Consider the following 22,475-nt stretch of genomic DNA (forward strand, 5'->3'; position numbering starts at 1 on the left):
GCTATTGTGGGGCCCGGCCCAAAAATGATGGGCTATTCCAAACGCAGGCCCAGCCGAGGAGCGTCCTGGCCGAAGAGAAGCCTCATATGAAGCGTTACTCAATCCCAATAGCGCCAAGGAAACCTGTCCGAGGAGTAACTCCTCCTCGGACATCATGAAGCCCAGACGAGGAACTTTCCCCAGCCATTTCAGCTCATCTTCACAACATATAAAAAGAATTAAATCCAAAATATCTCACGGAAGGCTACCACCACATTAATTGCACCCCAACCACCCTCTTGGCCGCATTAATGAGGAAAAGACCCCTGAACAGTACCGCCTTGGCCTCTGCAACTCACAAAGGGATTGATGAGGGCGTCTGATGGGACAGGTGCTCAAGTGGATGCTTAGATGATCAACATGTGTAAGGTTAAGATGAAAAGAAGAGAAATATATAATGTAGTGGAGTCCCTCAAAGAAGGGGACGGGAGAACTGTATCAGGAACAAAAAAAGAAATAAAATCATACTTGAGAAAGATCCATTCTGGTGTTTTTATTTTCTTTTTGCAAACAATATTGTCCATGCATTAGACCGAACAAGTTCACTGAGGCTAAGTTCTTTGACCCATCCTCTGCAAATATTTATTGTGGGTTGCGCTTTGGGCCAAGGCCTAATCAACATAAGTTGGGCCAGGAAAATCGTGCAACTACAAGCGTAACTCTTTGTTTCGGTGCCAAGAGAACGATAGAAAGATAAAGAATTTAAATTATTTAAATTTTTATACTTTTTCTAATTAATTTATTTGGCATATTTTAATTGTTCATGTAAAAAACATCACCGAATGAGTCTTATCAATATTCTATTCGTCAGAGATAATGTGTTACTCCTATAAATAAACTAGTCTGATTATTAACAACTTGGGTTCATCTTGAGAAAAAAACTTGTTTGTATTTGTTTATTTAGTAAATGAGTCAAACTCAAGTCCAAGTTGTGGTTCGATTAAACTAACTAAACTCAAATATAATAATATGTTCGTAAACAAGTTTGTGAGTGTGATGTTCCATTTATGTGTGTGTTTGTATGTATATATATATATATATATATAATATTACATGTTTATATGTATAATAATATACTTATGTAGATGTCAAATTGAATTGTTTTAGTTTGTAAATAAGTTCTAATATATTAAATTATATATTATTTTAATTTCAGCCCAACAGCTGATTAAGCTCATTAAGTGACTAAGGTTTTAGATCTAATTCTCCTAGTATTTAAAGTAAATTCTAAGATACATTTTGAAGAGACTTTTGGAGGTGCTATTTTGAGATCTAAAAGGTACTGTGCCTTCTCTTTTCAAAGTCACTACCAAAATTCCATTTACACTAAACATATTAAGATTAATTGTCATTTTGTGTGTGTCATCATTTGCAATAGGGAATGCTCCATCTTTCTCTTCCTCTTCCTCTTGTTACTTCTAGTAATTAGTTGGCTAGTGTATTTAACATCTTTTCTTTTTTCTTTATTTATTTATTTTTTTACTTTTTTACTGATAGGGGTAAATCCCAGGGTAGACGGGTTGAATTGATGAGGTCAAACTTTAGAGACAAGGTAACCAGAGGAGACGGTATAGTTGATATAACAAAGTTGGTAGACGGATCCACGACACGGACGGAGAGATAAGGAGACGGACAGGCAACTTTAAGTGAACAGATAATAAGGAGACGGTTTGTTGAAGCCACATGTCACCTTTATGACATCTACATGGCACCCATGTGGTATGGGTAGTCTCCAAGAATTCTAGTATGGACAAATCTTGTGCTCCACGCCCCACCATAATTATAGGTATCCCTGTAAGGAAATAATCCCGTAAATAGCGAATTTTGATAAAGATCTTCCTTACAAAGAAATACCCTCTCCACCAAGAAATTAAGGTCGGCTCTACACTACTATAAAAACCCCAAAACCCTCACAAATCAAGGTACAGATAATTCTCCCAGCTCTGGTACTCTAGACTTGTAGAAATTCTTTCTAACTCAACCTTCAGAGGGTATTTGGCCGGTACTACACCGGTACTTTTTGCAAGGTCTTTTTTATTTCTACTTTGCAAGTTTTGTCTAGAGCACGTGAGGACTGTACAGCTCACTGATGATTCTTGGCATCATCATTTACAATTGACAATCTACCATATCTGCAGGTGTCAAATTTTTATGTGTCTATAGGGTTTCTCCAATAGGAAACGAAAACTTCATCACTAAGCCAATTAACCAAGTCTAACAACAAAGTTCAACCATCATGTAAAAATTCGAAATTGTAAACATATTGATGACATCCCTAGTTCTCTACTCCTTCCTTAAAACTAGGAAGTTTTATTCACAAATTCTATCACCAATAATCTAAAGAATATTTCAGCTTCCATCAATTATCTATGCACATTGAGTGTCACTTATCTTCATGTAGGTCTCTTTTTTTTTTTTTGCTGATCGATCTTCATGTAGATTCATGTTGAGTATTTAGATTCTCCACTGATCAAGTGACCTCAAGAGAAGATCAGGCCGTAACAAACCAATATTGCTTATTAAACACAATCACGCTGAAGAGTTGTGTGGCTGCTGAAATGGGAAAGTAGAAGAAAGTAAGATTATTGGCTAAAATCCAGAGAAAAAAAATTACATGATATTATATATGGCAATTGGTCTAGGCTAACTCATGAAAAAGGCCACCATTTAAGTCACCTAGACTATGGGACTCTGGCCAATTAATACAAGGTCAACCATCATTTAACATTAAGAAAAAATTAGGTACTAGAAGAGTAGAAGTAGTAGAAGTCTATGTTGGTCAGATATAATTACTATTATAAAGAGTATAATTGGCTATTAACTATTTCTTTGATACGTGACCCATGCAAAAATGTTGCAAATATAACGTTCGGTAAGACTTAAGATTACTATAATTAACATAAGGGAAAAGTTAACGAATAGAATATCCTAACAAAATTGGCTTATTAGGAAATATTTTTAGATTTGTTTTTTAGGGAAAAAAATAATTTTTATATTTCTCATGAAAATGATGTCTTAACTTTCTTAAAATAATCTATTAACAGTTACTATAAGAATACCCATGAACATGAGCCATAACATAATAAGAAACTTAGAGACGTACAGTTCAAGTACAAGCAAAAAAAAAAAAAAAAAAAAAAAATTTATCAGTTATTACTCAATTGCAGAGATGTCACACTTGAGAGAAAGAGAGATGAAATTTATGTTTCTTAAGAGTCAACCTGAGACCCAAGTTGTAAATCAAATTTTTATTTATGTACATGCTAAGGATATTTATATTCCTATGTCCAAAGGTAAATCTAATGACATATGGTTGTTAACTTGCAATTTATTGAAATTCGATTTTCAAAGATCATTAATATATATATATATATATATATATAGAATTGTAAATCAAAATGCTCCTATTTTGAATATATATATATATATATATATATATATATATATATATATATATTTACCCAAGAATTGTAAATCAAAATGCTCCTGTTTTGAATCTCGATTTGATGAAAATCGAGTAATGTGTGAAATTTTACATGGAACTCGAGTTCCATGTATTTTTTTTTTTTTAAAGTTTGACTTCACATAACTCAATTTTCTAAAAATCGAGTTTTTCATTGAAACTTGATTTTTAGAAAATCGAGTTTAAAACATGAGCATTTTGTTAGATAATTTCAGAACATGTGCATTTTGCTAGAAAGTTTTGGCGAAAGGGGCAAATGTCCATTTCGGCCTATATATATATATATATGTATGGTATTCATTTCCCTTTCATTTTCTTTATATATATATATATATATATATGTTATTTGACCTTTTGATAATATGGAGGTGCAATGTTATATATATATATATATATATATATATATTAGAGTAGGGAATAATTTTTTTTCCACATATAACTTCAACTAATTGTTGCATTTGACATAAAAAGGAGACATATATATATATATATATATATATATATATATATATATATATATATATATATAAAAGACTATCATAGTATACTCATAAGAAATTAATGTGCAATAACAAGTGTCATCCGAACTACATTTCGCGTGCCATTGGATGATTCTCGCTTAACAGGTGGGAGTGCATGCATGCATGCTAATCTAATACTATATATAAAAGCAGAAGCCTTTTCCTGCGATTAAGGCTATGCTGCCATTTAGGGAAAATGCCCACTTAAAATTCTACCACTTATGAGTTAAAAAGTGATAAATTATGTTTTTTGGGAATGCTACAACATCGTTTAAAACCCTCCCATTATAATTAACAAAAAAAAAAAAAAAAAAAACTGGTTAAAATTAAGTGTTCATGGAAACAGAAATAAAGAGAGGCAATGAGAACACGGAGAAAGAAGCAGAGAAAGGGAGAGGCGATGAAATGTGACAAACGAATGTACACGGAAACAGAAATAGAGAGAAGCAATGAAATAGACAGAGGCAATGAGGACACAAAGAAAGAGAGAGGTGATAAAATAGAGAGAGGATGAGGCTTGGGACATGGAGAAAGAAACAAAGAAAGAGGCAGAGTTTCTAAGGCTGTCCATTGTGCGTTACAATCAAAAAGGAAAGAGAGCAGAGTTCGTCTGAACCATGCATCATCCGTTCCCTTGCCAAATTTAGACCACCAGATCGCCGGAACTAACATTGATAACGGTACATTTGTTTCTCAATTTTGTAGGTTTGGGTATGTAATGTTACTTTTAATTGAGTTTTTTTTTGTTGGGTAGGCTTAGATTTGATTCGTTTTTGTTTTGGGTTTTTGAAATCTCTATCAAAATGACTGTTTTCTCAATTTTAGATATTTGCCTTTGTTTTGTTTTATGTTTGTTTTTTTAGATTACAAATATCACTAAAAATATTGATTTGGGTATGAAATGTTACTTTTGATTGAGTTTTCCTGTTGGATAGGTTTAGATTTGATTTGTTTTTGTTTTGGGTTTTTAAAACACAGAATGATTGAGAGGGATACAGAGATAGTGTTCGTGAATGTTGCTGCCACCAGCGTCAGTCTGGCTTCCTACACCATCAGTAGCCTCACCATAAAAGAAAAATCTAAGGACCATAAACACCGTAAGACCATGTAGAGATAGAGTGAGAACTACCACTGGTAATTTTTTTTCCCTTCCTTTCTTAGATTTATAGGTATGAAATATGAATTAGTTTTGAGAAATTTGGTACTTTCTGGTCATTCTCCAAATTCTTTTCATTCCAAATTAAATCCATTTAGTTTAAAGCTAGGGTTTTCGAAATTTCAGTTATAGTGCCTGATAGGTGTTTGATGCTAGCTCTTAGTTAATAAATCCTTACAGTTTGTTAAAAAAAAAAAAAAAAAAACTACCAACGAGTGAGAGAGAGACAAAGACAAGTCTTTTAATGTCGCAAGAGTTGTGATCTTTATAATCTTTGACTGTAGCATTAGTAATTGGAACTAATTTGTCAAGTTACCATCCTTCCTAGAATCTTCTCCATTTTGTTTTTCTCTCAAGCAAAAGATTCAATGTCTGCTTTCTACTTTGCCTAGATTTGATCTGATAGTTTTTAGACCCCTTAAAACACAATTGAATTAACCTAGGTAATTAGCCAAGTTGTTACTTAGTCCAATTTAACAAATCTAGGTTATCACAATTACAAAGATCATATCATGCAAAGCAGCAGAAAGATAAATAACACAAGATATGATCACCCAGGAAACCAAACCGGTAAAAACCTGGGGAGGATTTGACATAGCTATCCTCAAGGTAAATTTGAATCCACTATCTTGAAAGAATCGAAGTTCATACAATAAGACTTATAAGCCCCCACGCTCGACTTCTTATTGCTACCAACCAGTAGAACTTACTGACACGACCATGTGCAAGCTTCGAATCCACGGATTCCTTCTTTCTTGGATTCACCACTAGATACAAGCACACCCGCTTGTGTTTTCTTTAAGCTTCAATGGCAGCAACCGAGTTGATCATCAAGGTGTAGATAATATCTCCTCCTTGAAAACCCTAAGTTTGTGTAAAGGAAAGCTCCTCTAGATCTCACAAGAGATTTACACGAACAGCAATATGAGCAACACTAAAATGTGGCTAGGGTTTGCCTTTTATACTTAGGATAAATTAGAAAACCCTAAACGTTTTAAACAACTAGGGTTGAGTTGGAAATCTGCGGAAAAAAACATTTGCCCGAGATTCGATTGATCGAGCCTAAGTTTCGATCGATCGAGCCAGGCCGAAATGCACAATACTTTCTGCATTAGCTCTATTCCAACTTTACATAAAATATACAACTTTGAGCAAGACTAAAACACTTCTAAACACATTGTTTTGATCATGGTTTGCTAACAATACACATTAGAGTTCTAAATACATAAATACCTAAGTCTTTAGAACCTAACATGATCCTTTAAACTTTAGCAAAGGGATTGCTAAATAGTAGTTTGTGTGTGTATAACAATGACATTCCAGATGATTCTCTATAAAGACAACATCTTTTATAACTATTAGATACCCTATTGTGAATTGTTCTGTAAGATCAAAGTTGTAAAGAATTTAGCTTCAGTCATATCTAACTCTATGATCATTGTTACATAAAATTTCTTTCATTTAAGTCATGGGTTACAATCCAATACAAAATATGTGTCCACTTTCTTGATTTCTTTAAAGTTGATAGAGGGAAAATATACAAGGGATTGCCTTTAACTAATGTTTCTTAAATTTTGTTATGGATTATTTTGAAGTTTTTTCCTTTGCTTTTGTTGATGTTCAATTGTAGTGTGCTTAATTTAGTTGCATGTTTTGGGTGTATACATTCTGTAAACATTCTTTTCATTCCCATTTAGAATATGTACTCTACTTGTTTGACAAAAAGTCTCACTCAAAATTGAAACTTACCAAATAACACCATTTGAAATCCCAACCAAGTTAGTTGGGACTTGCACCCAAGTTAGTTCACAATTAAAAAACGATATTGTTTCACAATCTTAACACTGTTTGATAGTTTCTTGGTGTGTATATATATTGCACAACTTTGGCTTCCCCCTATGATAAACAAGACCCTTTTATCTCTGAATTGGATTTCACTTTTGAATTGGATTTCCCCCTTTGATAAGCATCGTTTCTTACCAATACACTTGAAAGTTAAGCAAAAAGATCACAATAAAGAACCATAATAATCTATCAATAACATTTACAACACAAATATGTATCACAAAGTTTGAATTGCAAATTGTTGCAAAGAAAAGGTTGAATTACAAACTATGGCAGAGAATGGATTAGTTGCTTTGGTCCAGAAAATCTTGGCCCCACCCATACACTATATTATTATCATTTATGTTTATTGAATTGAATTTTAACCTCATTTACAATTATAAGACAACAATATGTCTGATTGTCTGATATTCTTTAAGGTGCATTATATTTGTTGCACTTTTCTTAGATTTAGTCATGTACACAATCTAATGCTCAAGGAAAATTGTCAACCTGCTATGAATGATGTATATAGTGTGTGAAGGGTGGTTACCATTAATTGGCTGTGTCAAAACCATAATTATCTTTGCAGAGCTTTTAAGTTGGTAAATTTCTATAAGATGCTATGTATAGAATAATAGGGATGTAATATAATATAAGGTCCATTCTTATTTTCTAAATTTTTGAAATTTCCTTATCTCTTTTATTTTGTTCTAAATGAAAATTGTCTTTTTGAATATCTTTAGTTGTGCCAAGAGGGGGAGTTGTGAAACCAAGAGATAGTTATGTTGAAGACAATGGAAGAACATGTGCATTTCCAAAGTTTCAGAATGAACAGGAGGTAGATGTGAAAAACACACCAGCAATTTCGCTGCCCAAGAAGAATCATGATTCAGTGATGAGCCGCATTGAGATGGAGTTCATGCCACCATGACTCTGATAACGCCTTAAAATGTATACGTGTTATATATTTATGTGGACGTTATCTCCTTATTACTATGCTTAATTTGTATAATTAAGTCATGATTTGCATTAGTCCCTATTATTTTTCTTTACATAATTTCTTGAATAAGATGCTATTCATTGTGTGTAATTTTCTACTTTCAGGAACTCATGTGAGAAAGATGAGTTTACAGGAATTTGTGAAAGAATGGAGGCCAAACTAGAATTAAAGTGGAGCTAAAGGACCATGCTTAAATGTCGAAGGAGGTGCAGCTGGAATGCTTGGATCGTCTACCATGATTGGAAGCTTCAAATAAGGAAAGAAATCAAAGAGGCAGAATCTGAAAAGGAAAAATCTGATTTGAGCACTGATCAGTATTTTGGGCGTATCTATCTTCTCAAAAATCCAATTGACACAAGGCCAGATGGGTTGGAACCGTGATTTAAATATCTACAACTTTCCAGTTTTGAGTTTTACGAAATTCTCAATTTTTGAAGGCCGAAATTAACTCACAAGTTACTGCTGTAAACCTGGACGGAAATTAAAATAGTAAATGTTTTATTTTCTTTGGACACTTAGACATTAGGGTTTTGAGGGAGGCTATGTAGAATGAATTTTGGCAGAGAAAACCTTGTATTTTTCTTTCTCTAATGGCAGCCTAAACTCTTTGCTAGGGCTAGGAGTTATGTTTCTTCTATACGGTATGAATATTCAATGTGATTCTTTCTAGGATTTTATCAACAACATATTTGATTGTTCAATTAGATTTCTTTTGATGTATTAGTTCTTCCATGCTTTCAATAAGTTCAATCATGTTTTTCTTATTGTTTAGATGAATTTCTAATAGTTTCAAATAGAAATTAGGATTTAAAGTGAATGGGTTTTTCTGAAAACTTTTCTAACCACATTATTAATCGAGGTTATCATGCATTTTTGAATTGTCTCAGTTCAACCGAATCATAAGTTTTTAATTGTATAAGAACAACCAATTATGAAATAGATATTTTCTTAGATCACAAAGAATTTCATATCGATATAGGGAAATACCCCGATGCCCTAGTATTTACATTATTGATTTAAATAAGTTTTTATTATTATTCTTGTTAACAATCACCAAGCAAAAGTATTTTTCTTCTTCACCCAAATTGTTATTTAATTATATTGTCTTTGAATTTACCCTGCTCCTTGTGGTTCGACCTCGGTACTCCGAGAATTATATTGCTACGATTTCCTGCACTTGGGAGTGAGCAAGCAATTTTGGCGCTGTTGCCAGGGAGCTGCTGTGTTTTTAGAGGTAATTTTTTTGGAGCAAAGCATAGCTGGTGGAAATTCTTCTATTGGTAACTTTGTTCCATTTTTTCCCTTATTTTGTTTTTATTTTTCTGTTTGTTTTTATTTTATTTTATTTTATTGTGCATTCATTGTTGCATGAGCATTTGGGTTAGAAATGAGAGAGGCAGACTAGAAATTTTTGAAACTTACTTTGGTAATCTTTTTGACACACCTTTGCCTTCACCTTCTTCATCAATCATGGGTGATGAAACACGTAATAATCATGAGGAGAATAGAAGAACTATGTATGAATTGTTGCATCCCACACAAAATTTTGTTCCTTCATGCATCATGTTTCCACCTAATGCACCACATGTAGAATTGAAACAAGGTTTATTATCAATACTTCCTGACTTTAGGGGACAAGAAAATGAAAATCCTTATGTCCATGTTAGAGCTTTTGAAGAGGTAATTAGTAGTTTCTATGCACAAAATGTTATTGAGACTGCTAAGTTACGTTTCTTTCCTTTTTCACTTAAGGATAAGGCAAGAAGTTGGCTTTACACCTTGAAACCTAGGTCTATAGGTAGTTGGGGGGAGATGGTCCAAGAGTTTTTTAAGAAACATTTTCCTCCCCACAAAGTCCAGCAAGTAAAAAGAAGGATAGCTAGTTTTGTCCAAGGAGAAAATGAGACCTTATACCAAGCTTGGGAAAGGTACAAAGATCTTTTCAATTTTTGCCCAACTCATGGGTATGAAGATTGGAGATTAGTTAGCTATTTTTATGAAGGACTTACACCTAGGGATCGACAGTTTGGTCAACTCTCATGCGGAGGGGACTTTTTACAAAAGGAACCCGAAGATGCAATGGATTATCTTGATGAGATAGCTGAAAACTCTAACACATGGACTGGACCTAGCCCTATGGACTCCACTGATAGGACTAGAACTAACACTACCACTTCTAGTGGAAGTGTTTTCAAGTTGAGGGAAGATGATAACATGAGTGCAAAAATCAACATGTTAACTAAAGAAATTGAGGCACTCAAAATGAAAGGAAGTAGGAATGTTAGTGCTACCTTTAGAGAGGACTTAATGGAGGTGTGTAAAATCTGTCATGAGATAAACCATGCTACAAATGAATGTGCATCACTTTCATCATTCTTGAATGTGATAGAAGAACAAGTACATGCATTTAATTCATACTGGCCAAATAATTCTTCATATTCTAACAATTATAACCCAAATATGCGAAACCATTCGTATTTGAGTTATAAGAGTGACAATGTGTTGAATCCTCCTGCTCCAAGGAATTTTAATTCACCACATGCATCATCATCATCATCATTGATGGTGTCACAAATAATCCCAAGTCCATAACTCGTCCATATGTCTCGTCCAACGACAGAAGCAACAATAGGCGGAGAAAATTGCAAGCGTACCAGCGAACCTCGTCCGTATATGGACGAGCTTAATACCTCGAGATCTACTCGTCATTTATGAACGACAAGCCTTCCAAGATGATCTCGTCCGTCTTTCACTAAAAGTGGACGAGATCATCCTGGAGGTCTCGTCCATCCTTACTATGGATGGACTAAAAGTGGACGAGCTCCTCATGAAGGTCTCGTCCATCCTCACTATGGATGGACGAGTTCATCGGCCCGTCCGACCTAGGTAACTTCCACAGCGGTTACTCCCAATTCTCCGGACTCCTCGACATTGGGAACGGTTACCAAACAGAAAACCGTTCCACACACACTATATAAGGCTTCTTCGATGAAGGGTAAGGGGATTCAGACATTTTCTTACTTTTAAGAGAATACTTCTTCGTTACAGAGAGTTCAAAGTAACTAACTTGATCATCGGAGGATTTTTGGCCGGTCCTCACCGGTCCCCTCTGATTCTGTGTCTTTGGTATTACAGGAGATAGCCCGAAGATCAACGTTCAAGTCTTATCAACCCACTGATAATCAAGGAATCATCAGTTGGCGCCGTCTGTGGGGAGCGATTGTTTTAAAGTTTGCTTCTCCGTGACAAAGGGTTGATGGTTCGGACTAGATCAAGGGCTACTAGCCCAGGCCATCAGGGAAGCAGCAACCCGCATCGCGATCGCCAGTCTGCGCCGGTCATGCAGTCATCTGCCCAACATGCACAATCTATGGCAGACGCTATGGCGGAGTTGACTCGCCAAAACCAAGAATTACGAATGGAGATTAATATGAGGAGGCAAACACAAGAAGAACGTGAAGGAAGACAAACAGATGGTCATGGTGGAAGAGAGAATACCGAAGTCGGAAGTCAGTTTAGAGGCACCACTTCGCGAACGGTACCATACTTGAAGGAAGAAATGGACCAAATGAAGAGAGTTATGGAGGAAATGAAGGAGAATATGAAAAGAGCGAATCCGATAGAAGACTTGGTTCACAGGACTGATTCTCCCTTTACGGCTTCCATCAACGGTCACCCACTACCATCAAAGTTCAAGTTGCCTTCTCTGGATTCATATGATGGAACACGTGACCCGTTTGATCACATAGCCACTTTCAAGACCACCATGCATCTTCAAGGAGTGCCTGATGAGATAATGTGTAGGGCTTTCCCAACCACCCTTAAGGGTTCGGCGCGAGTTTGGTTTAGCAAAATTCCTCCAAATTCGGTGAGTTCTTTTGAAGAGTTGAGCAAGTTATTTGTTAACAATTTCATTGGAGGACAAAGGCACAAGCGTTCCTCGTCCAGTTTGTTGACGATAGAGCAGGGAGAGAACGAGAGCCTTCGGTCATTTATCACCCGTTTTAATAGAGAAGCTCTCAGTGTGGACGAAGCAGATGATAAGCTTCTACTGGCAGCCTTCCACAACGGGGTGAATTCAGATCTGTTTATACACAAGCTCTACGAAAAAGAGCCCCAGTCCATGGCCGAACTCGTCCATTCGGCTCAAAATTTTATGAATGCAGAAGATGCAATCATTGCTAAGAAGAGGAAGAGGTCCGAGAGAATGGACGCAAATCCCAGTCGTCAGCACGAGCAGGGTACTCGTCCAAAGAAGGGACGGATGGAGGAAAGGAGAGATCGAGAAAGTAAGAAGCCAGGCCCTCCAGTACGGAACCAGCAGTATACCCCTTTAAACGCCCCATTTGAGCAAGTCCTTATGCAAATCAAGGATAATCCTTCCCTGAAGTGGCCGGAGAAAATGAAGGGTGATCCCAACAAGCGCAACAGGAACAAGTACTGTCGTTTCCATAGGGATCATGGTCATGACACGGACGAGTGCTTTGACTTGAAGCAACAAATTGAAAATCTCATAAGGCAAGGGAAGCTGAGGGGTTTCCTTGGACGAGACCAGAGGGACGAGAAACAGAAGGGAAAGATGGAAGATTCATCGCGACCACCACTCGGGGAGATAAGAGTCATCATTGGGGGAAGTACAACTGGCCAGTCGTCCAAGTCCAAGAAAGCTTACTTGAAGGTAGTACAAAGCGTCCAGCTTTCTGGACGATCACCAATAGCAAGATCTACGGACGAGCGGACAATTACTTTCACGGACGAGGACGCTGACAGAACTCATCACCCTCATGATGATGCCCTCGTCATCTCCTTACTAATTGCAAACTACACAACCAGAAGAGTGCTTGTGGACAATGGAAGCTCAGCAGACATTTTATATTATCCAGCTTTTCAGCAGATGAGATTAGGACGAGACTAGCTCCGTCCAGTGAACTCCCCCCTAGTAGGCTTTGGTGGGATGAAGGTGCAACCAGTGGGTACCATTTCCTTATCCGTGGTAGTGGGGGCATATCCACGACAGATTACCAAGGATGTGAACTTCCTTGTGGTAGACTGTCCATCCTCTTACAATGCCATCATTGGGAGGCCAACTTTGAATAGTTGGAAAGCTGTTACCTCTACTTACCACTTATCAGTCAAGTTTCCAACAGAACACGGGGTAGGACAGGTACAAGGTGACCAACTGGCAGCAAGAGAGTGTTACTTGGCCATGCTGGCCATGGATGAACAAGTTCAAGCAATGAACATTGAAGAAAAGAGGGTTGTAGCAGAACCTACTGAAGCATTGGAAGATATTTCCTTGGATGAAGATAACCCTGAGAGGTGTACCAGGGTTGGAGCAGATTTAGAAGAGAAGATTAAGACGGACCTCGTCCAATTTTTGAAGAACAACATCGACGTGTTTGCGTGGAGTCACGAGGATATGCCGGGTATAGACCCTAGTGTCATTACCCACCGTTTGAATGTATGTTCTTCCTCCAAGCCTGTGCGGCAAAAGAAGAGGGTGTTTGCCCCTGAGAGAGATAGTGCAATCAAGGACGAGGTCCAAAAGCTGATGGTAGCAAAGTTCATTCGGGAAGTGTACTACCCGGATTGGTTGGCCAATGTAGTAATGGTCAAAAAAGCGAATGGCAAGTGGAGAATGTGCGTTGACTTCACTGATCTGAACAAGGCTTGCCCCAAGGACAGCTATCCGTTACCGCGCATTGACCAGTTAGTAGACTCAACTGCAGGCCACAAATTGCTTAGCTTCATGGATGCCTTTTCAGGATACAATCAGATAAGAATGGACGAGGCTGATCAAGAGAAGACATCTTTTGTCACCAGTCAAGGCTTATTCTGCTATAAGGTGATGCCGTTTGGTTTAAAGAATGCCGGGGTGACATATCAGAGGTTGGTTAACCACATGTTCCGTCCGCAGATTGGGCGGAATGTGGAAGTCTATGTAGATGACATGCTGGTGAAAAGTCAGGACGAAGGAAGACATCTAGACGACCTGCAGGAGACATTTGAGACATTGAGGCGGTATCACATGAAGCTGAATCCTAGCAAATGTGCTTTTGGAGTATCATCAGGGAAATTCCTTGGCTTTATGGTATCCCACAGGGGAATTGAAGCAAATCCAGATAAAATTCAAGCAATACTGGACATGAAGCCACCGCAAAATACCAAGGAAATCCAATCCCTCACTGGACGAGTCGCTGCGCTTAACAGGTTTGTCTCTAAAGCTACTGATAAATGTTTGCCATTTTTTAAGGTTCTCAAAAAAGCATTCGAATGGATCGACGAGTGTTAGAGAGCTTTCGAAGATTTGAAGGTATACCTTACCATGGCACCGCTGCTGAGTCCATCAGTGGAAGGAGAGGAACTATATTTGTACCTAGCGGTAACCCCATATGCTGTGAGCTCAGCATTGATAAGAGAGGAAGATAAAGTCCAAAGACCTGTGTATTATACAAGCAAGGCATTGAAAGGAGCGGAAGGACGATATCCACAAATGGAGAAGTTGGCCTTCGCACTAATCACAGCTTCAAGGAAGCTGAGGCATTATTTCCAAGCACATGTCATTATTGTTATGACAGATCATCCTCTCAAAAAGGCAATGAATAGACTGGAAGCTGCAGGGCGATTAATCCAGTGGGCTGTGGAGCTAAGTGAGTTCGATATCAGGTATCAACCAAGGCATGCCATAAAAGCTCAAGCCCTAGCAGATTTTATTGCAGAGTTTACCCCAAGTCATAATGAGGCAGAGGACAGCAAGAGATGGATCGTCCACGTGGATGGTTCGTCTACACGGCATGCAGGAGGAATTGGTGTGGTCCTGCAGTCCCCAGAGGGAGACAAACTGAAACATAAAGTCCGTCTACAGTACCAAGCGACAAACAATGAAGTCGAATATGAAGCCCTCCTCAAAGGGCTAGAATTGGCGAGGTCCGTGGAAGCCAAGTCCATATGTGTCATGGGGGATTCCCAACTGATCATGGGGCAAGTGAATGGGATGCATGAAGTGAAGGAAGGACGAATGAAGAAATACCTTGGTAGGGTGATGCGCCTTGTGAAAAGGTTTGAAAAAGCTGACTTCGTTCAAATCCCTAGGGAGGAGAACGTGGAAGCTGATACTATAGCAAAAGAGGCCTCAACAGATGAATCATTAGAGAAGTCAGATGAAGTTCAGTATATGCCGAGTATAGATGCCCAAGAAGTACAGCAGGTGGATAACAGAGAAAATTGGATGACTCCCATTATATCATATTTGAAAGACGGACGACTACCAGAAGAAAAGGACGAGGCCAGAAAGGTGAGGGTGAGATCAGCTAGATACGTTCTTATGAATGAAGTGCTATACAAGAGAGGTTTCTCTCAACCTTACCTTAGGTGCCTAGCTCCGGACGAAGCGAACTACGTGCTGAGAGAAGTTCACGAAGGGGCATGTGGCAATCACTCAAGAGCCAGATCACTTGTCCACAAGGTCGTCCGTGCAGGATATTACTGGCCGAACATGCAAGCTGATGCAAAAGCATACGTTAAAGTCTGCGACCAGTGCCAGCGATTTAGCAATGTCCCCAGGCAACCATCGGAATACCTCACCCCAATGGTAGCACCGTGGCCCTTCGCACAATGGGGATTGGACATTTTGGGTCCCTTCCCTTTGGGAGTAAGGCAGATGAAGTTTTTAGTTGTGGGCATCGATTACTTCACCAAATGGGTGGAGGCAGAACCGTTGGCAAATATCACACAACAGAATGTTAAAAACTTCGTGTGGAAGAACATTGTCTGCAGATTTGGAGTGCCGAAGGTATTGGTGTCTGACAACGGACGACAATTTGACAATGCACTCTTCAAGGACTTTTGCTTACACTTTGGAATTCAGAACCATTACTCCTCGCCTGCACACCCCCAAGCCAACGGCCAGGCTGAAGTAGCAAACCGATCCTTGTTGAAAATCATCAAGACTCGGCTTGAGGGGGCAAAGGGAATATGGCCAGATGAATTACCAGGAGTTTTATGGGCATACAGGACCACAGTGAGGACCCCTACAGGGGAGACCCCTTTCAAGTTAGCCTATGGAAGCGATGCAGTCATACCTGCAGAAGTGCATATGGCTAATCACAGGGTGATGACGTATCAAGACAAGGATAATGAGGACCAGCTTCGTCTGAACCTCGATCTAATAGACGAGGTAAGGGCAAACACAGAATACAGGGCAGCAAAGTATAAGAACCTCATGGCTAGGCAGTATGATGCGATGGTGAAGCCTAGGCGTTTCAATATAGGAGATCTCGTCCTGAGAAAGGTCTCTTTGTCAACCAAGAACCTAGCACATGGGAAGTTGGGCCCAAACTGGGAAGGACCCTATAGAGTAATCAACTGTAAAAGGCAAGGATCCTACTACCTGGAGGCCCTGGACGGGAGAAAGTTGGAACATCCTTGGAATGTGGAGCACCTGAGGAGGTACTACCAGTAAGAGTGAACCTATGGACGAGACTGGGTCTTATCTGTCTACTAGCGTACTACTATGAGTGATGCTGTTTGATACTACTATGTTTGGTATTGTTTGTGTGTGAAGTTTGAAACTATGATTTACTTTTTATAGTTGTGTTGTGGTTATGGACGAAGTCATGAAGTATGTATTTATTAAATAAAAGGCATCAGTGTGCATGTGCCTTGTCTGTAAACAATATTTATGTTATGTACAAAATGTTGTGTGAATTCTCCATGATATTGTCGTCCAATTTAATCCTCAAGAGGGTTGAAAGATCCAAGACGAACAAAATCTCTGGTCGCAGAGATGTAACGTCTAAATTTTCTTGAATAAAAGGAAGAAACCACATCCATACTCGTCCAACTCATGGACGAGGTAGAGCCAACTGAAACAATCCAAATTCTGGACGAGACAAAAAGTTGGCAAAATAAGTAGATGGTATGTAAAATTAGTTTGCAAGTCTTAAGACAAATCAAGCTAATTAAAAATACTACCTGCTAAGACGAGTTAGACTACATGAAAAATATGTATTCTCGACATGGACGAGCTAGGAGTAAAATAGCTTAGCAGCATCCGTCCATGCAAAGAAAATGAAATCACTCATCCATGCAAAGAAAATGAAATCATTTATCCATGCAAAGAAAATAAAACTTCATTCAAAGGGTGGACATCCTATGTCCAAAAACCCTTGATTAGTTTGAAAAGCAGAAATAGTATACTTAAAAAACCCGTCCTAAAACCATGGACGAGTATAATGTATTCTTGTTACATAAAGAAGGTCCAAAAACAAAGGACCAAACACAAAAGTTACAAAAAGAAAGAAAAAGCAAAGTTACAAAGGTTAAAGTCTCGTCCTAAGAAGGGGGAGCATTCACAGTAGGCTCGTCCTGAGGAGGCTGAGTACTGGCGTCGTCTTCCACGTTGACGTCATCAGAGCCAGTCTGGAGGAGAGAGCTTGTGGCAGCAGCAAGGTTAAGCTTGATTGTGCTGAAGTCAACTTCAGGAAAGTTTTCAACAGCGTCCATTCTGAAATCTTCAAAACCAACTGCATAATTGCGATCCAAAGTGTCTGTATACTCTTTGGACGACTTGAACTCAGCCACAGCGTCCTCTCTTGCCTTGGAAAGACGAGCATTCAACTCATTGTTCATCTTTTGTAAGTGATCAATGCGCGTCTCCTTCTCCAATGCATCCGTCCTTAGCTCCTCAATCAACTTGTTACGCTCTTTGACCTCGTCCTTAGCTTTTTCAGCAAACCCAGCCCATTTCTTACAGTTAGCGTTCACCTCCTAAATCCTTGTCTCCAACAAGACTCTCGTCTTGTCCAGCTCCGTTGCCTGTCTAGACGCTGCTATAAACTTCGACATGGCCTGTGAATAGACAGAACAACATAGAATGATTAAATGAGGAAAAGTTAATAACTGAACAAGGATGAGGGATACTGGCATACCTTGAAGAGGTCATGGACGCCTGAATGTTCAAATTCCTTCAAGCCCATGTTATAGCACATGTTTATATCCTCGTCCTTGACGGCTGTCTGGAAACGTTCCCAAGCCAGATCTTCGCTCTCAATAATGTTCATAGAAGGCTGGGACGAGCCAGGCATAGTAAACTTGGCTAAAGGAGTTCTGGGCGGAGTCTTGGACGGAGTGGATTCAACTGGAGTGGACGAGTCCACGTCGACTATCTGGACGGCAGGCTGAGACTGAGGAGGTTTTGACTTAACCACCTTGGACGAGCCCTGCTTAACCCTTTTGTCTCTACGACTGGGGAGCCCTTCCAGGTCAATACTCTTTGGCAAGAATTTTCTTTTGTCCCCAGCCGTTGGACGCGTTTGACCCTCAGGACGATCCTGGGCCATACCCTCAGGATGCTTCCCTTCTCCAGCAATTTCCTTCCTTTTGTTCTCTTTCATGGTTGACATTCCTAAGACGAGATGAACAAGTTAAGAAATGTATACAAAAAAGAAAAGGGAAAGGAAGTTTAGCTAAAAACTTACTTTTTCGCACAGTAACTTCGTGGGCTATAGCTTCGTCTGAAGGCTCGGGACCTAAACCCCACTTGGCTAGACGTCTAAGCGTGACAAGAGAATGGAAGCTCCTATCTGCGTGTAGACGAGCCCTGTGGACGCGGTCACGGTGAAATTTACTCAAGGACGGACGTTTGGTAGCTACAACACAATGAACAAATAAAGGTTAGAAATTGTAAATGTACCAAATAGGAGTAAGAATAAAAATAGACAAGGGGAAGGGACGTACCTTCTGGACGAAGGTTCCCTAAGTCCCCAGTGTAAGGGGGAAAGGGATCCCTGCCAACGTCCACAGGGTTCCCTGCCCAGAAGCCTGAAAGAAAAATGAACTCCGTCTTCCACTTCCTATCAGACGAAGCTAGGGACTTGATCAACCTACAATCATTCCCTCTAGCAGTAAACTGATAAAAACCTTCAGACTGACTTATGGCAGAAGGTTTATAACAATAAAGGAACTCGTCCACTGTAAGAGGAAGGTCCCCACCAAAAACTTCCCTCCACAAAATTTGCATGGAGATAATTAATCTCCATGCATTGGGATTGAATTGACAAACACCTAAACCTAACTTGACTAGTAACTCCCTAGCGAAGGCATTTAAAGGAAACCTAAGGCCACCTAAGAAATAAGATTCATAGACGCCTATTCCAAAACGGGGCTCACAACACCACTCTCCACGGACGGGTAGCCTAGGGTTAAACTCGTCTGGGATTTGATACCAGGACCTAAGGCTACCTAACCTTTGTTCGTCCGTCTTAGAATGGATGCCTATAGCGCAACTAAAGACGGTCTCTACCTCGTCCGTAGGATTGGACGGAGAACCAGCTTGAGAGCCAGAAGCTCTCCTAAGCTGTTCTTGGACGACTTCAATAGGGAGCCCAGGGGCCCCAGAAGAGTAGTTCTCGTCTGTGCTTCCTCCACTCTCATCACTAGCACTGCTAGAGCTAGACCTATCACTAGTATCATCACAATACTCGTCTATAACCTTATTAAGGCTATTAGTAGACGAGGAAGCAACAGACATCCCTAACAAGAAACTTAAACCTAAAGACGAGAAAAAGAAGAGTACCTGGCTCTAGACGGAAGAAGACTCTAGACGCAGAGAACTCCTAGACGAGGCTCTAGACGATGGATGTCAAGGAAGAAAATTTCTAGAATGAGGAGGGTCAAGGGAGGCATTCCACTATTTATAGGATGCTGACCTAGGTAATCGAAACGACCCAACCAATACAGAAGCAACACGTGGCATCTACCTCGAAAAAATAAATCGACGGAATCAGTCTCTAATAAGAAAAGGACACGTGGTACAGTAATTATTAACCAATTGTGTCCAAGAACGTTCAACCCTTTGGACGACTCACATGGACGAGGGGGCAACTGATGGTGTCACAAATAATCCCAAGTCCATAACTCGTCCATATGTCTCGTCCAACGACAGAAGCAACAATAGGCGGAGAAAATTGCAAGCGTACCAGCGAACCTCGTCCGTATATGGACGAGCTTAATACCTCGAGATCTACTCGTCATTTATGAACGACAAGCCTTCCAAGATGATCTCGTCCGTCTTTCACTAAAAGTGGACGAGATCATCCTGGAGGTCTCGTCCATCCTTACTATGGATGGACTAAAAGTGGACGAGCTCCTCATGAAGGTCTCGTCCATCCTCACTATGGATGGACGAGTTCATCGGCCCGTCCGACCTAGGTAACTTCCACAGCGGTTACTCCCAATTCTCCGGACTCCTCGACACTGGGAACGGTTACCAAACAGATAACCGTTCCACACACACTATATAAGGCTTCTTCGATGAAGGGTAAGGGGATTCAGACATTTTCTTACTTTTAAGAGAATACTTCTTCGTTACAGAGAGTTCAAAGTAACTAACTTGATCATCGGAGGATTTTTGGCCGGTCCTCACCGGTCCCCTCTGATTCTGTGTCTTTGGTATTACAGGAGATAGCCCGAAGATCAACGTTCAAGTCTTATCAACCCACTGATAATCAAGGAATCATCAATCATCATCATCTAGACCTTCCTTGGAGGATGCACTTAGTACTTTCATTCAAAGGCAAAGTGAGCAAAATCAAAAGTTTGAATCCATGATCACTAGGCTAGATGAAGAGGTAAGAGAGACCAAGAGTCATATAACTAGGCTTACAAATTCATTGAGTGGGATAGAGAGAGGGAAGCTCCCTTCCCAAACTCAACCCAATCCCATCAATCAAAATCTAAAAATTGGCTTTAAGGATAAACATGAGGAAGTAAAAGCTGTGGCCATTTTGAGGAGTGGTAAAGAGATTGATAAAAGTTCTCCTTTAGTAACTAAGAAATCTAAGGAGACCATAGTTGAAAAAGAGAAGGATGAAATTGAGCCACTTGGGCTTGATGACATTGAACAATGCCCAATCCCTCCACCATTTCCCCAAGCCTTAAAATTACCTAGGAAATTGGACACCGCATCTGAGATATTAGAGCATTTGCATCAAGTCAAAATAAATTTGCCATTATTGCATGTTATCAAGCAAGTGCCTGCATATGCCAAGGTAATTAAGGACCTATGCACCATCAAGAGAAAGCGTCGTGTGAAGAAGACCGCATTCCTAACAGAACAAGTAAGTGCAGTTATCCAACATAAGACCCCGCCAAAGTATAAGGATCCAGATTGTCCTACGATCTCTTGTACTATTGGAGATTACATCATGGAGCATGCATTGCTAGATCTTGGGGCCAGTGTTAATTTGATCCCTTTTAGTGTATATCAAAAACTTGGACTTGGTGAGTTGAAACCTACTTCAATAACTTTACAGTTGGCTGATCACTCTGTAAGGGAGCCGAGAGGGATTGTTGAGGATGTGTTGGTGAAAATTGAACAATTTTATTATTCTGTTGATTTTATTGTTCTAGATTACCAACCTGTTTTACATTCTAATGTTCATACCCCTATTATTTTGGGTAGACCTTTTCTTGCCACAGCTAATGCTTTAATTAATTGCAGGAATGGGAGAATGCAACTCACTTTTGGTTCCATGACTTTGGAGCTAAACATATTTCATGTGGCTAAACAACCACATGAGGATGATGACTGTGCTTATGTGAACCTCATTGGGGCGGTGGTTCAAGAAGAGTTTAATAAGAATTGTTTTTTTGATCCTCTTGAAACTCTTCTTAATAATTCTGTTGGTTCTTATGATTTAGAATGTGATATTCATGTATCTGAAAATTTTTCTTTGTTGGATTCCTCACAGGTTTTGGAAGAACAACAGATGATGGCAATTAATAAAGGGTGGAAGCCTTGCTTTGAGGAGCTACTAGAAAATGAAAAAAAGCTCATGCATTCAAGTGAAGAGGCACCACAGCTGGAGCTTAAGCTGCTGCCCGGTGGTCTTAAATATGCATATTTAGGCCTAGGTAAGTTAAAACCTAGATGTGATGGCCCTTTCTTTGTAAGGGAAGTGTTTAGCCATGAAGTTGTAGTAGTTGAGGACCCTAGAGATGGTAGGATTTTGAAAATAAATGGACAAAGGTTAAAACCATTCTTAGGGGGAGTTATACCAGAGGAGGAGACTATGTCACTGAAGATCCCTTCCTATTGGGATGCTACGTGAACTCTGAAAGAGCCTTATGAAGTTGTACCATATTTGTTTTACTTTTCCTTTTGCCTTTTGTTTTTTGTTTTTTTTTTTTGTTTTGTTTTGTTATTTTTTATTTTATTTTTTTTGTGAGCTAACATTTGCAGGTGTTAAAGAAATTTCAAAAAAAAAAAAAAAAATTAAATGTTTAAGGTAACTTCTTCCCTTTATAGTTGAATTTATTTTGGCTTTGATACATTGAGGACAATGTAATATTTTAGTTGGGGGGAGAGGTCTACACTTTTTGCTACACCTTGCTTTATTTTTCTTTCTTTCTGTTCCAAAAAAAAAAAAAAAAAAAAAAAAACCTTGAATTTGAATGCAGTAGAGTTAT

At 39.1% G+C, this 22,475-nt stretch overlaps 2 protein-coding genes across 2 annotated transcripts; both read left to right on the plus strand.

Annotated features, from left to right (window-relative positions):
* Positions 1–14,331: 14,331 nt before the first annotated feature.
* LOC126722718 (uncharacterized) lies at positions 14,332–16,596 on the plus strand. Its single transcript, XM_050425868.1, has 3 exons — positions 14,332–15,671; positions 16,020–16,182; positions 16,570–16,596. The coding sequence occupies exons 1-3, from the start codon at positions 14,332–14,334 to the stop codon at positions 16,594–16,596; spliced, it is 1,530 nt and encodes a 509-aa protein (XP_050281825.1).
* Positions 16,597–20,611: 4,015 nt separating this feature from the next.
* LOC126722719 (uncharacterized) lies at positions 20,612–22,117 on the plus strand. Its single transcript, XM_050425870.1, has one exon. The coding sequence runs from the start codon at positions 20,612–20,614 to the stop codon at positions 22,115–22,117; it is 1,506 nt and encodes a 501-aa protein (XP_050281827.1).
* Positions 22,118–22,475: the final 358 nt, after the last annotated feature.

Source organism: Quercus robur, chromosome 4, assembly GCF_932294415.1.
Source record: "Quercus robur chromosome 4, dhQueRobu3.1, whole genome shotgun sequence".
Taxonomy (NCBI): Eukaryota; Viridiplantae; Streptophyta; class Magnoliopsida; order Fagales; family Fagaceae; genus Quercus; species Quercus robur.